This window comes from Nesoenas mayeri, assembly GCF_963082525.1.
Source record: "Nesoenas mayeri genome assembly, chromosome: 20".
Classification (NCBI taxonomy): domain Eukaryota; kingdom Metazoa; phylum Chordata; class Aves; order Columbiformes; family Columbidae; genus Nesoenas; species Nesoenas mayeri.
The window spans coordinates 910,713-925,190 of NC_137569.1; the positions used below are offsets into that span (position 1 = coordinate 910,713).

At 46.8% G+C, this 14,478-nt stretch overlaps 2 protein-coding genes across 2 annotated transcripts in view; one reads left to right on the forward strand and one right to left on the reverse strand.

Annotated features, from left to right (window-relative positions):
• Positions 1-14,478, forward strand: part of NF1 (neurofibromin 1) — a 68,855-nt gene that overhangs the window by 23,255 nt on the left and 31,122 nt on the right. The window contains exons 29-36 of the mRNA XM_080356787.1: positions 345-448; positions 1,331-1,466; positions 5,064-5,126; positions 7,351-7,509; positions 7,911-8,008; positions 8,141-8,287; positions 8,676-8,822; positions 9,119-9,229. Of these exons, the coding sequence (XP_080212913.1) occupies positions 345-448; positions 1,331-1,466; positions 5,064-5,126; positions 7,351-7,509; positions 7,911-8,008; positions 8,141-8,287; positions 8,676-8,822; positions 9,119-9,229 (965 nt within the window). The remainder of the gene's footprint in view (positions 1-344; positions 449-1,330; positions 1,467-5,063; positions 5,127-7,350; positions 7,510-7,910; positions 8,009-8,140; positions 8,288-8,675; positions 8,823-9,118; positions 9,230-14,478) is intronic.
• On the reverse strand, positions 13,004-14,320 carry OMG (oligodendrocyte myelin glycoprotein; the record flags this gene model as incomplete). Its single annotated transcript, XM_080357144.1, has 1 exon — positions 13,004-14,320. The coding sequence occupies one exon, from the start codon at positions 14,318-14,320 to the stop codon at positions 13,004-13,006; it is 1,317 nt and encodes a 438-aa protein (XP_080213270.1).

Below are 14,478 nucleotides of genomic sequence, written 5' to 3' on the forward strand. Positions count from 1 at the left end.
GTCCGGGGGTTCGTTTGTGCGTCCATTTCAGTTTAAAAAGTTGTGTACAGAGATGAAGCGTTGGGCGAGCGTGCTGTAACAAAGAATCTCCTTTGGTTATCGCGATTATTGAAGTGACCTGTCGTTTTCTCTAAATTGGAAATGAATTTAAATACACAGAAATTGATCACAGTTGTGTTTCAGAAATGAGACTATAATATAGAAAGACCAGCGTTCCAGAAATCTGGCTCATGTCAAAAGAAGTCAAGTGTTTTCAGGCTCTCGTAACACTTAGAGAATTTCGGAGCGTTCCCGTGAGCTGCTGTGCTAATCTTGCCACCCCTTCTGATTTTCTTTGTACACAGGTATATGGTGCTACGTATTTGCAGAAGCTTTTGGAACCTCTGTTAAGGACTGTGATCACATCCTCTGAATGGCAGCATGTTAGCTTTGAGGTGGATCCAACAAGGTTTGAGATTCAAGGGGGGGAAGCAAACGTATTTATTTGTGAACACGATTCCCAGTGTTTGTAAATGTCATAGGATTCCTTTTTCCTTGTTGCAAATATTTTTCTCATACTTTCATACTTTTCCACTCCTCCCTTTGCCAGACCCATTAATTGTATCTGCAATCCTTATATGCAGGGAGGATTGTCCAGCACAGCGAGATGAGTTTTGCTGCATGTCCTCTAAGCCCTGAGAGAGTAAGGAAGGTAGAGAGCTCTTGCAGGACCTCTTTCCTACTTGCTACTTCTTACTTCTGTGTAGGCTGCTAATGTGGGGATGGCCAGCGGTGCCAGAAAGCATCTGCTTTAGGTCATTGATCAATCACAGAAGCGAGATGGAATGCGTGCATGTGGTGTGTAATTTTTTTACTTCGGTTCCTCTTACATCCCTTCAAGACTTGGATTTGGTAGCTGTTGTTCTGTTGCTTTCAATTATCTCTAACTCTTAGAAAAACTTGAAGTATTTGTCTTTCAAGTAGCTTACCAAAAGACAGGCCTTCTTCTTAATAGTTTAACTCTGAAATACCAGTGTCTACCTCAAAAATTCCTTTCAGAGCAACTATCAAACTGATCATGCAGTTGTCAGTTGGAATTACTGATGTATGTGTGTGTTTGTATGGAATGGCGTGAGAGAGCCGCACTTATAGCTGTCTGCTACTGATTTCAATGGCCTCATCTTTGTAACTTATAGGGTTTAAAATATTGATGGAAACTTTTATCTAAAAGATCCCAAGTATTTCCGTAAGATTTCTATTGACCCTGGGAAATAAGGTTACTGCCGAACATGTAAGTACAGTTGGTATCGTTCGTTTGATTGCCGGTCATACATGTGTGGGTCTGTTTCAGGCTGGAGCCTACAGAAAGCCTGGAGGAGAACCAGCGGAGTCTCTTGCAAATGACAGAAAAGTTTTTTCATGCAATCATTAATTCCTCCTCGGAGTTCCCCCCGCAGCTGCGCAGCGTGTGCCACTGCTTGTACCAGGTATGCCTGCGGCGGGTGGCTGCGCCGGACTCTGGGCTTGGCTCTCATCATGCTCCAAGTCCAGAGCTTGGTCCAGTGGTGGATGCGTAGTGGGCATTTGTTAAAGACTTTGTTCAGATCTTTATTGAATGACAGGAATCTAAACATAGGGACTGAATGGTGGTTTAAGACTTGGGTTTGCGATCAGGAGGTCACTAAACGTTATTTTTTAAGGAGTTGAATCACAGCTAGAAACTCAGACCTAATAAAGCAGCGGTAATCTCTGCTTTACATCTCTATGGGAGACTGAAGACTAAGCAGAGGGGTGATGATTGTACTTGCTCCTATCAGTTCATCCCTCTAGAGGGAAGGCAGGAGGGGCGGGAGGCAGGGGAATCACTGCTGGCTTGAGAGAAAGAAAACTGCGTGGAGTGTAGAGGCAGCGCGCTTGTTTGCTTTCTATACAGGACCAATTCAATCAGAAATAAAGTTAGTTAATTCTCTAGAAGTCTTCCAGATCGTGCCTTTGATAAGCATTAACTTTGTGAATGGCATAGCTGCTTGTGCAGGTACTGGCTCGGGATAGTTGTTCTCTGCATAGAAATAGAGGCAATTTCTTCAAGAGCATTTCTCTTTGAAGTAAATTTTTCCAAAAAATGCCTATGAAATGTATTATTCAGGTTAGTGCTCCAGGAATACTATTTAGTTGTCCAGTACAGGTGGATACAATCTTACACTTTCTGCCTTTGACAGAAAAGCAGGTTACAAGATGCTCCTGAGAACACACCTGTATGGTGCTCAGTGGGCCACAGGAGTTACAAGCCCTAAATGTTAGAAACTGTGTGTTGAAGCTGAGTATAATGGAAGGAAAGAGATGTGAGAATGCTGTTGGCTGTATTCGGTGTGAGACGCGTGCACGGCCAGGCGCTTGAGCTGGCGTCTCCATTAAGTGCTCTGGAAGAGCTATTGGCTTTTCAGCTGCTGAGTAGAAATCTCAGGTCTCAAGAAAAGCAAGAAAAGCAGATATTCTGAGCTGTGTGTACTGGTGATGAGTAGTAAAGAATTCCACGTAGCGTGGTCTAGTCCTGCTATTGCAGCGAGTGCTGTATTAGCAACTGCGGCAGCTGCCGCGGTTCCGCAGCCCGCCGTGAGCGCGGTGCAGGTGGTGCCGCGGTTCCGCAGCCCGCCACGAGCGCAGTGCAGGCGGTGGTGCCGCGGTTCCGCAGGCCGCCGCGAGCGCGGTGCAGGTGGTGCCGCGGTTCCGCAGCCCGCCACGAGCGCGGTGCAGGTGGTGCCGCGGTTCCGCAGCCCGCCGCGAGCGCGGTGCAGGTGGTGCCGCGGTTCCGCAGCCCGCCGCGAGCGCGGTGCAGGTGGTGCCGCGGTTCCGCAGCCCGCCGCGAGCGCGGTGCAGGTGGTGCCGCGGTTCCGCAGCCCGCCGCGAGCGCGGTGCAGGTGGTGCCGCGGTTCCGCAGCCCGCCGCGAGCGCGGTGCAGGTGGTGCCGCGGTTCCACAGCCCGCCGCGAGCGCGGTGCAGGTGGTGCCGCGGGGCCACAGGCCGCCTGCTCCGCTGGGCACCTGCCCGCGGCTTGTGTTTGGTTTTTAATGTGAAATGAGGAGGTCAGGCTGGTTTTCCTCAAGTTCAAGAGGTCGTGGCCTTGCAAAGGTTGACTGGGAGAGTATTGAAGTGTCATTGAGAGTGTTTCTCTGCAAACCACTTTTAATTCCTCCAAGAGATGGGATTACTAAAGGTGCTCCCCAGTGGGCATTGCCAGAGATGCTGCTGTGGAAGGGTGAACTCGATTGGCTTTGCTCTTGGCTTTTCATTCTTTAGTAACACGGACAGTTTGTTCCTGAAAGAGATGATTTACTGGCATATATGCAAGTGGGATTAAGTGATGCTCAGCTTCAACATTTACTGCTTTACTGTTTCTAGTAACACATACATTTGTGTGCAAATGTTTGTTCATCACAAATAGTGTAATAACTCATTCTATACTTTCAAATTCCAGAGAGTTTTGAAGAGTCTGGACTTTATCTGAAAGAAAGTACAATTGAAATCTGTATTTGGGGGGGTGTTAATCCTTTTTTATCACAAGAACCAAATAGGTGATTTTTATAAGATAACTTCATATGTGATAAGGTGAATGTGTTCCATCCCAAACAGTGGTGCAGCTGAGACTGAATTCTGCAGTGCCTTTTTATGCTTTAAGTTCTAAGGTAAATGTGCGTGCAAAAAATACTCCTCAGGTGTGCTGCTCTGGAAATGATGTGTAGCCAACCTTATGGAAATGGTGTATTTAGTTGGATACTGGGGTCTAGGCTGGGTGGCCTTTCTGTTACCGGAACAGGGCCCAAATGAAGGGTTTTCATCCCGAACCGTACTCCGGTGGCGGGTTCACCCTTGCTCATGTCAGGTAATGTATTTCCAGGAGTGTTAGGGGTCACAGACAAGCCTGATCAAAGTAGCTCCTATGAAGACATTGTGCCACCTCATGAAAACCAGACAAACATCCGTGGTTTTTCTTTATGAAGAGGTGGAAATCTGACTTGCTTTAAACGCAATATTCTGATGAGCAGAGTGTGTGTGACTGCTTCCAGAGAGAGGACGTCCAGTCAGGAACTGGGCAGAGGCACCTTTGGTTAAATATTACTAGGTCCTGCACAAACTTGAACTATTTACATGTAGCTTGATTAGCAGAACAGCTTTTGCTGACTGGGGGGGGTGTTGGTGTGGTTGTGGTTTGGTTTTGTTTCTCCTTGGCCTGTGTCCTGCGCTGCTGCGGCGGCTCCCGAGCGGCTCCCGAGCGGCTCCCGGCGCCGGCTCTCCCCGGCGTGCCGGCGGCTTCGGGTCCTGGGCGCTGCTCGTTTGCTGTCACAGCCAGTCCGAAGTGGGTGGGATTGAGCTCCAAGGCCAAAATGTCCCTTGCACAGGGCGCGGGCACGCGGCTGATGTGCCGTAGCTGAGAGGTGTGAGAGCACGGGATGCTGCACGGTGGGTCCCTTTGCGTTTACATGAAATGCAGGAATAAGCGCAATCAAGTCAGTATGTTGATTGGAAATCCAGAATGAATTCCTGGGGACCCGCTAGGCTTTTTCTCCCTTCTCCCGCAGCGTTCTGTGGCCGCGTTCAGCTGCCCCAGGGTGACGGGTGATTCCCAGCTCTAACTAAATCGGACACACAGAGAAGCATTGGGAAGATTTGAAACTCTAAATTTGTTTTAAAAGTCCTGTGTATTTCAGAGGGGTAACACTTGACTATTCTTACTAACAAAATTATTTAGGGATGGTGAAATACATTTGAAAGCTGAATATGACACTGAAAGCCCAATATTGTATGTCATGAGCACATTAATGTGGTTTGACTTTTAATCTAGCCAGAAATAGTAGAAATGATTGAAATGCAACATTTGCTTGTTTTGTATTTAGTGCTTTGTAAATAAGATGTAATACAACTGTGGAATAAAAACTCCATCATCAGTCTTTAGTTTATATATTTCATTTTCTGTTGGTTATGTTTGTTACATTTTACTGTGTAATTTATGTACAAGTCAACATTGGTTTTTTGTTGCTGTATGTAGTTGGTGCTGTGACTTGTTTGTGCTCATCTCTGTTCTGTAGGCAACTTGCCACTCTCTACTGAATAAAGCTACCGTAAAAGAAAAAAAGGAAAACAAAAAATCAGTAAGTTTGGAGACTTTTTATTAGCCATTTCTTTCAAAGCACAACAGAAATCTCTTGCTGTTTGTTCAAAACATCTTCACTTCAGTCTATTTGACCTCACTGTAAAATCATTCTACTAATTCTGGCACAAAATAGCTTTCATTTCAATTAACACTGGAATTAAGTTATATTTAAAATATTCTCTGTGTGCCTATTTGAGTGAACCGAAGACGTTTTAACCTTACTGCTCAGTGTTTAATGCTCTGATTCCTCTGCCCTTGCCACCATCTTCCAGTTTAAAAGATGCGGAACAGAAATGTTTTCTTTGCTTTTGGGGCAAATCTGAGTCTGTTTAGTTGTTGTACTCTGGCCGGTAACTGGCTTGGCTTGCAGCCGGGACAAGAGTGACTGGTACACGTGGGTGCTGCAGTGAGCAATGGCTCCCATGGCTTCTTCTGATACGTTTTCTTTTGTTTGCCTTTGACTAAGCACTAAAGTTTGGTACTTGTTGTATATCTCCTGAGAAGAGCGGGTTTGTTGCTTTCCGCAGGCGGCTGTTGAAGCGCTGGGGTGTGGGCTGTGTGGGGGTGTGGGCTGTGTGGGGGTGTAGGCTGTGTAGCAGTGTCATTGGCCGTGGGACTGATCCTGTGGCAGTGACCTCAAAACAGAAGGTGTGAACAAAACAGAGGCAGAACGGAAATTTACACCATTATTAAGCACTCCCTTATTTTTTGCTGTAATCATGTTTAACTGCAAAATCTGTGTGCAAACTAGTGCTTCACAAGACAATAGGATCAGTAATTGCATCACAAGGCAACTGAGTGAAGTTGCTACTGACCCCGTGATTCTTGATATGTTATCTGTGTACTAATGGCTTTATCTGTTTCAAGCAGCATGATGGGAGATTGAACTAATTATGTTGTCAATTGCTTTAGTAAAATGGGGTTTGTTTGGTTTCGATTTAGTTTAAACAATATAACTTTAAATACTAAGCTTGCTAATTTTATTCTGTGAAAAGGTAGAATTTGACTTGCTTTAACTGTTCTTACTCAGAATGAAATATACATACGGATAGTAAATCTTTATGGAACCACATGTAGCATATTTAAGAACTTTATTTTTGTCAGGGAGTTTTATCTTTAACTTTTCATGGTCAAATGAAAGATATCTAGAGAACAGAATGCAGAGTGGTTTGCCTAGAAGAAGGGAGACTTATTTTTTCTCACAACATCTTAGAATATTTTTTAGATAGCAAAGAGCAGTGTTTTCACTCGGTAGCTCGCAGACCCCACTGCTGGTTCGGGGCGCGTGCGTGGGCAGAGGCGCGCTGCCCGCTCCGCTCCGGCGGGCGTTCCCCCTTTGGCAAAGCTGAGCTGTGGTGGTTCTGAGGAGTATTTCTGCAAATATCTCCTTCCCACAAATTTAAAATGACTTGTCAGGCTTCACAGCGTAAGTCTTATTGCTGGAGAGGCTCTTGTGTTCAGTAGCAAACTTATGAGTGCGCAAATGGAAGACCCGCTTGTTTCAGAAGAAAAGTCTGTGCTCAGTTAGTGCTCACTAACTCCCAAATGTGCTCTCGTGTCTGTGTGCATCAGTGACCCTGGCAGTGTCCCCCTGGCAGTGTCCCCCTGGCAGTGTCCCCCTGGCAGGACAGGGGGTGCCCAGGAGAGCAGGAGCACGGGGGGTGTTTGGCAGAGCAGGAGCACGGGGGTGTTTGGCAGAGGAGCATGGGGGGTGTTTGGCAGAGCAGGAGCGCGGGGGGTGTCCGGCAGAGCAGGAGGGCAGGGGGTGTTTGGCAGAGGAGCACGGGGGGTGCCCGGCAGAGCAGGAGCGCAGGGGGTGTCCGGCAGAGCAGGAGCGCAGAGGGTGTCCGGCAGAGCAGGAGCGCAGGGGGTGTCCGGCAGAGCAGGAGGGCAGGGGGTGTCCGGCAGAGCAGGAGCGCAGGGGGTGTCCGGCAGAGCAGGAGCGCAGAGGGTGTCCGGCAGAGCAGGAGCGCAGGGGGTGTCCGGCAGAGCAGGAGGGCAGGGGGTGTCCGGCAGAGCAGGAGCGCAGGGGGTGTTTGGCAGAGGAGCACGGGGGGTGCCCGGCAGCCCTGGCCCTGGCCGGCAGTTCCTGGCTGCCTCTCAAGTGTCTTGAGCTTGGCGTGGAAAAGATGCTTAACGCTGGCTTGCCATGCGAGGCTTTGCTCGGCTCGCTTTCCCTTGTCTTAACGCAAACATATTGTTTATAACTCTCAACCTCGCAGGTTGTCAGCCAGCGGTTCCCTCAGAACAGCATCGGAGCGGTCGGCAGCGCCATGTTCCTGCGGTTCATCAACCCCGCCATCGTCTCCCCGTACGAGGCGGGGATTTTGGATAAAAAGCCTCCGCCGCGAATTGAGAGGGGACTGAAGCTGATGTCAAAGGTGAATCGCTAAATACTTTTATTTGCCCATATTGTGTGTTCTACCTGATTTAGTTCCGTCCTTTGACTTGTATGAGAAAATTTGGTTGAACTTTTGTATGTTTTTGTAGCAACCATCACATAACGCTTAATAAATAGTGGGTTGGAAAGACAATTTATTTTCCTGGCCTAAACCCAAATAAAGTTTGTAAATACATGAAGTCATTTTCTAGTGTTTAGAAGCATGTGAAGGGAAATATTTTGAAAGTGAACAGGTTTTGAATTAGTTGGCTTGTTGGCCTTTTTTTGGTCTTGAGATTTCACAAGTTAATGTGAATGTTTCTGGCAGTGGAATTACACTGGCTACCGTAACAGTTAGTACCTTCAATCTTTATGTATCTTCACCGTCTTTTTATCTTTTAGATACTCCAGAGTATTGCCAACCATGTCCTCTTCACAAAAGAAGAACATATGCGGCCTTTCAATGATTTTGTGAAAAGCAATTTTGACGCAGCGCGGAGGTAGGTCCCGGGGAACCCGCGTGGGTGTCGCGCGTGCGGGGCAGCGCGGAACCTGCTCAGCCGTCCCCTCCGCGCCGCGGCCGCTTGGCGTTTCCCTGGCACGCTCATGGGTGTTCTGGTCTCGAACTGCAGGTTTTTCCTGGATATTGCATCCGACTGCCCCGCCAGCGACACGGTCAATCACAGCCTGTCCTTCATCAGCGACGGCAACGTCCTGGCCTTGCACCGCCTGCTGTGGAACAACCAGGAGAAGATCGGCCAGTACCTCTCCAGCAACAGGTACGGCTGCGCAGGTGCCGTCAAGAAGGGAGTTAGTTGCTGATGGGAAATGAATATTTGGCAATACTTTCAGATGCTTTTGTTGTTATTACTGAGAAGAATATCTCGGCTTAAAAGCCTTATGTTTGGAAACTTTTGTCTTATTGACAAGCCGTTTTTGGGAACGTGCCCAACGTGTTTGCCACCAGCCTGTTGTGCAAGTGGACAGTTGATGGATCTCTTGTAAAAAACGTTCTATGCATAACAAACATCTTCCTTATGTCATTGTTAAACGTTTTTTTAAATTTTAAAAAAGAAAGCCCGGTCTGTTCAAGGTCAGGAAGCGTAGTGGGAAAAATAATCGGAATTGCTGAGTAAAGAAGGACTTGAGAGTGATGTGCTGTTCTAGGGACCACAAGGCTGTTGGAAGACGACCTTTCGACAAGATGGCCACTCTGCTCGCCTACCTGGGCCCTCCGGAGCACAAACCCGTGGCAGACACCCACTGGTCCAGCTTAAATCTCACCAGCTCCAAATTCGAGGAGTTCATGACAAGGTAATGAGGTTGTCGTGGTTTCTAAGCTGTGGCATGTAAGGCAATATTAGTAGTTATTAAGACTCCATCTTTCCTTTTGAAGGGGAGTTTAGAAGGCTGGGTCTGCATATACTTTTTACTTTTCGAGTAGATTTTAATTCCAAAAACTAAATTGCGAGCCAGAGATGGCAGTGATGTTTGATTTAACAAAGGTTCGAGATTGGGCGAACTTAATACTTTAATTGAAAGATGCAAATAAAGAGGGTTTGGGGTATGTTTTTGTTTTGCGGTGTTGATGTCCATGTACTGCTTTTCAGGCACCAGGTGCACGAGAAAGAGGAGTTCAAAGCACTGAAAACACTAAATATTTTCTACCAAGCCGGGACATCAAAAGCTGGCAATCCTGTTTTCTACTACATCGCTCGGCGGTAAGGAATCTTTCACCTTCCTCTCTGAAATAAACACATAAGATACATAAGACAGGGACACCAATGGTGTAGCAGACAAGACTCAGCAAACAGTTCATTTGTCAAGTTTTGGTGACGGTATTTTTTAATTGAGTTGTTTCCTGAGTCAGAACTATCATAGTTTTTCCACCCAGGAGTATGTGAGTGTCTGTGGAAATATAGCTAAACTTATACAATTATACAGAGTTTTTCAAAATGGTTGGGATCTGTTGAAATGTCACTAAAGCGGTACGAAGAGCAGATGTTGACGTGGGAACTTTGCAGGGGACTTTGTTTCTCCAGTAAAGCAAAACTTGGGAAGATTTAAGTCTTTTGTACTGTGGAAAGTAGTAACTCAGAGCAATGAGTAACGGGCTGCGCTGTTGAAGAATTCGGCGAGAATACCCCAAGATCAATATTCGTTTATAGGCAAATAAGCCACAATTCTCTTTCTTAAAAATAAATAACTAAACAAAATAGGAATTTTCTTTATATTCACGTTGGCAGTTGTAAAGCTGAAAACTGGGTATTTGGATGTGGTTCGTAAGCGCACTGTAAGATCCATGGAGTTGCGTGTGTTCAGACCAGTTTCCATAGCAATCGTGTTCCTCACCGAGAACCGTTCCTGCCGTGTTTGAGCAAAGGAGATTCGCGGTCATTGTGCCCGCGAGCAGGTGCAGCCGCAGCGCGGCCGGCAGGAGCGGGCGAGGCTGTGGCGCTTGGCGCCGGTGTCACCGCGCGGTGCGGCCGCCGCTTTGGCCGCTGCCAACATGGTATGAGTGTCCTGATTTGGTTTCTTTTCCTTTTATTTTGGTGGTTTGGGATCTGGTTGCTAGGGCATTGTTGAGTCATTCCACTGTGTATCTGGATCAGTTGATATTCTTCTTGTGCTGTGAAATCGAATCCCTTCTGTCATTTTTCTCTATGTTTTGTTTCCTGGGCAACAACTCGACTTGTGAAGCCACTGCTCTTCTGGTTTTCATCTCTACGCTGTTACTAAAATAAAAATATTGATCTTGAAGTACTGCCATGGAGTTTTAAAGCTGATATCCCAAATAATTAATAGGAATACAGACCTCTGAGTTATTGCTGCAGGCCGCAGCTGTGCCTGCAGCAGTTCTGACCTCCCAAAAGCAAGCAGACCTCTGCTGCAAGGTGTGCCAGACCTTTTGGGGATACTTAGAATAGTGGCCTGAAATGCTAAATAATTATTTTGGAACAAAGAATTTCTCCAAGGGTGGATAATTTTGTTTATCATGGACTATATGACCAGCATGGTTAGAACAACCCGGACCATGCTGCCATGCATCCATGCCTATCGTTTCATTTCGATTTCAGTGCACTGTTGCCAAGCAACAAGTGCAGAGCGCCCACGTTTCGCTGCCTCCTCCTCGCTCCCTTACCAACTCATTTCTTTCCAGAGAAGCACAGGGCGAGCTGCACTTGGGGCTGCCCTGGGCGCGGTGTGAGCGCGCAGCCCCGTCCCCGTCCCTGTCCCTGCCCGGCGCTGGGCACGGCCGCCGCGCTTCAGGCCCTTCTGCCTTGGGGGTCTCATTCTGGTTTTGGTAGTTTCCTGCTTTCCCAGTCCTGTATGTGAATTTCGAACACTCCACAACCCCGCTTCCACTTCCCAGCTTGCATGAGAATGAATAAGTCTTGGAAGTCTGGGTAGCAAGTCATTCAGTGTGGGGACTTAGAGTCCCAGCAAACTCTGGGAAACTGTTTTTTGTGGGGTTGCTGTTCACCGAATACTCTCATTACAGGTGAAATGTTCTCTGAGCATTTACAGTTGATTGCACGTAGGTTTTTTGATCCGTTATTGAATTGTTCAGCAAAGACGCCTGTAGCGGTTGGTGCAGTTTCCACGGGCCGGGGCTCTGGCTGCCCAAAGAGTGGCAGGCAGGGCCGGTTCTGATACAGGGAGGAAGAGCCTTTGCCGAGCGGAGAGAAATGCCAGAGGGCTTTGCAGGTTCTAAAGGGCAGGAAGGGGAGGGGAAGGCTCTATGTTACTGTTATCAGCTTATTAATAAACAGTATTAGGGATACATCAGTATCAAAGTAATATAATTTGAGTTAATAATAAATTTCCCCTGTAAGACATGAAGATTGAACCAAAGGCCTCTTTGAAATAGGTTTGTATAATAAAACATCTGACCGGTGATATTACTATGCTCATTTGAAAAGAAGCGCTGCCACCAATTCAGTTCAATACAAACATAACTTTATTTTTACTGAAATGCCAATGAAATAACTGTACAAATTCGTTGTGCAACATTTACTGTTAGAAACGAAAACAAACGTCCGGTTGTAGAAATCCTGTTTGCAGTTGGGAAGTGGTGGTGTCGGTGGTACCGGCGGGCGGCCGCTCCGGCCCTCGCTGAACGTGGGCTCAGCAGGGCCTTCGCTGCCTTTGCAGCACGTTCGTGCTGCAATAACGAGAAATTAAATGGCCTGAAATGAGTGGAAAATATTCTATAAAGATTTGTAATATTAAGTGAATAATACTTTTCAGTTAACTTGTTCTTCAGTTTTCATTTCATGCTGTTTGCAAAACTTCATCTGTAGTATATCAAGTACCTTTGCCACATAACTTCGTTATGTTCCTAGAGAGGACAGAACCATGCGTGCAACTATCGCTACTCGCTGATGGCGCAGGTGCCGAGGAGAATTAATTGCGTTCATGCTCGTCCCTATAAAGCACAGATTTGCCATGTTCAATGCCATGAACTGAATGCATTCTTTTTGAGTCACAAGATTCCAGGATTGTTCCAATAACAGCTTCATTGATCTTTTACATATCAGCCAATTTCTAAGGCAAGTTATGTCATTTTACTGGTCAAACAGTAATATTTTGATACGTTCTGGCTGACGTGCGATATTCTTTTAAGCATAATATATTAACACTTCAGATTTTTGGATGTCGCTTGAAATAAAGGAACTGCGTTACACCGAATGGTGTAGGTAGCTCCCTGTTGCTGGAGCACGTCATGACATTGAACATCTTGTGTTTGCCTCTGCTTTTATCTTTTTGAATATGGAGAGTGAGCAGTAACTTGCCCGTGGTCTCTAAGCCGAGACGGAGCACAAAGAGCTGTCGCCGCCTCTTTTCCCATGCTGAATTTGCACCCTGTTGCAGTTTACACCCTCTTAGCAGACATCATGGCATTGTCGTATTGAATTCCTAAATTCAAAACTCTTGTTCTTCGTATTTAAAATATCCTAATACATATGAAGCAAACATAGATACACATGCTAGCGATTTTTCTCAGGAATAACTTCTGCGTAGTGAAACAGCCAGCTTTAGTTCCTTTATTTTTCCCCTCCCTTTTGCGTGTCGTCACGACTTACAAAGAATCTGCTGCTATGTTACAAGAATTGCTCCCTGGCAAGTCAAGCAAGACAATGCAGATATGATACAGGCCTTCTATTTTTTCCAGTTGTTTAATGACAAAATCATACATAAAATCAGTACTTAAAATGCTGATGCTTTATTCTGTGCGAGTAAAATTAAAAATTTAAATACAAAATAAGCACGTTTTAAAAACCAAAATTATAGGTTAGTTTTACTCAATTAAGACATTAAAATAAGTAGCAGCTTAGTATCAAGACATTAGTGTGCACTTCTTTAAGAACTGTTGTTGTCTTTAGATCAGTGTCTGAACTTTGAATTTCTTGTATTTTGATTTGTTACCTGACCTGGATGTCTCAGCTCCACCCGTGTATCACAGGAACAAGCTCAGTACCTCTCCCAAGCCCTTAGCCAACGCACAGCACCACTGCGCTGAGCATCGCAACGTACACCAAGCAGACCTCGCGGGTACTTGCTCCGGAGGGCACACGGGTGTTGGCGACACTTGTCGTGGATTCCTCTTTCCGCAAGGTAGCCGTTGTGCTTCGAGGCAGCCGGGAGTAGTTCGTGGGCACTCCGCTGGTGATGCTCAGGGTCATGGGGGTGGTGGCCGGGGCCGTGGGGCGTGCCAGGCTGGCGTTGGCGCCGCCGGGGGCTCGGAAGTGGATGGTGTGCGTGGCTGCTGCCTCCTGAGAACCCACCGCCCCGCTCGGGGCCTCCGGGTACAGCAGCAGCGCTCGGTCGGTGCTGGCGAGCAGCACGGTTTGGCTGAAGGTCACCAAGGTAGAAACCTCCTTAGCTTTGAATTGTTTATGCGTTTTTGTCAGTTTGCTCAGTTCGGTCGCCGCTGGAGAAGCAGCTTTGTCTGCTGCCTTCATCCCTTTGATGACGGGGCCGGGGTCTGTGGCCGCGGGAGCCGCGGGCGCTGGCGTGGCCTCTGCCCACTGCACGTCGTGGGCAGCACAGGGAGCCCCCACCACGTCGGCAGCGGTGCCCTGCACCCACTTCAGCAAGTACGGGATGTTTTGTACGTCGCTGCAGGCCCAGGGGTTGTTGTACAGCGTTATGAGCTGCAGCTGGAAGAGCTGGTCAAAAGCTTTGTCGGGAATGTACGTGAACTTGTTGTTGTGCAGGTAGAGGCTTGTAAGGCGGTGCAGTCTCAGCAGCGTTCCTGGAAGTATCTGGGACAAGAAGTTACTGGATAGATCCACCGTCTCGATGTTGTAGGGCATGTTGGTTGGAACTGTCCAAAGTTTGTTGCTGCTGAGGTTGAGAAACTTGAGGCTGCTGAGCGTGTTGTTGATCAGAACAGCTCTTTCCACCATATTCCTGGAAACGTCCAGCACTCTGAGGTTCCACTGGTAAGCTGTATCGAGCTTCTGAAGAACTTTAATGTTGTTGTTTATGGCATATAATTCCCATAAGGACTTGGGCAGATGAGCAGGAACATTCTTGAGCCAATTATTTGAAATATCAAGGGTCCTCAAATTGGTGAATCTCGTTAGCTGATGATCGAGATCTATGAACTGGTTGAAGGACAGATTTAAATAGGTAATGTTGTCTTGAAGTCCGTGTGGCAGTATAGTTAAGTTCCTGCCTGAACAGTCCACATTCCTGTCGTTTCCTGAGCATGTACAGGTAGAAGGACAGACACCCAGGGCAGTGGGTGTGAAACACAGAAGGACCAGCAGACAGGTAGATGTATTCAGTATCTGGTATTCCATTGCTGCCTGGAAATAAATAGATCACAACGACACCCTTTAAATCCATGCAATATATTTTATGTCTCTGTAAGGGTTGTCTTTGCAATGACCACTTGCAGGAGAAATTAAGTAAAAATATCAATAAACCCCTTTGTGGCACGGTCCTTTTTAGAATTGTT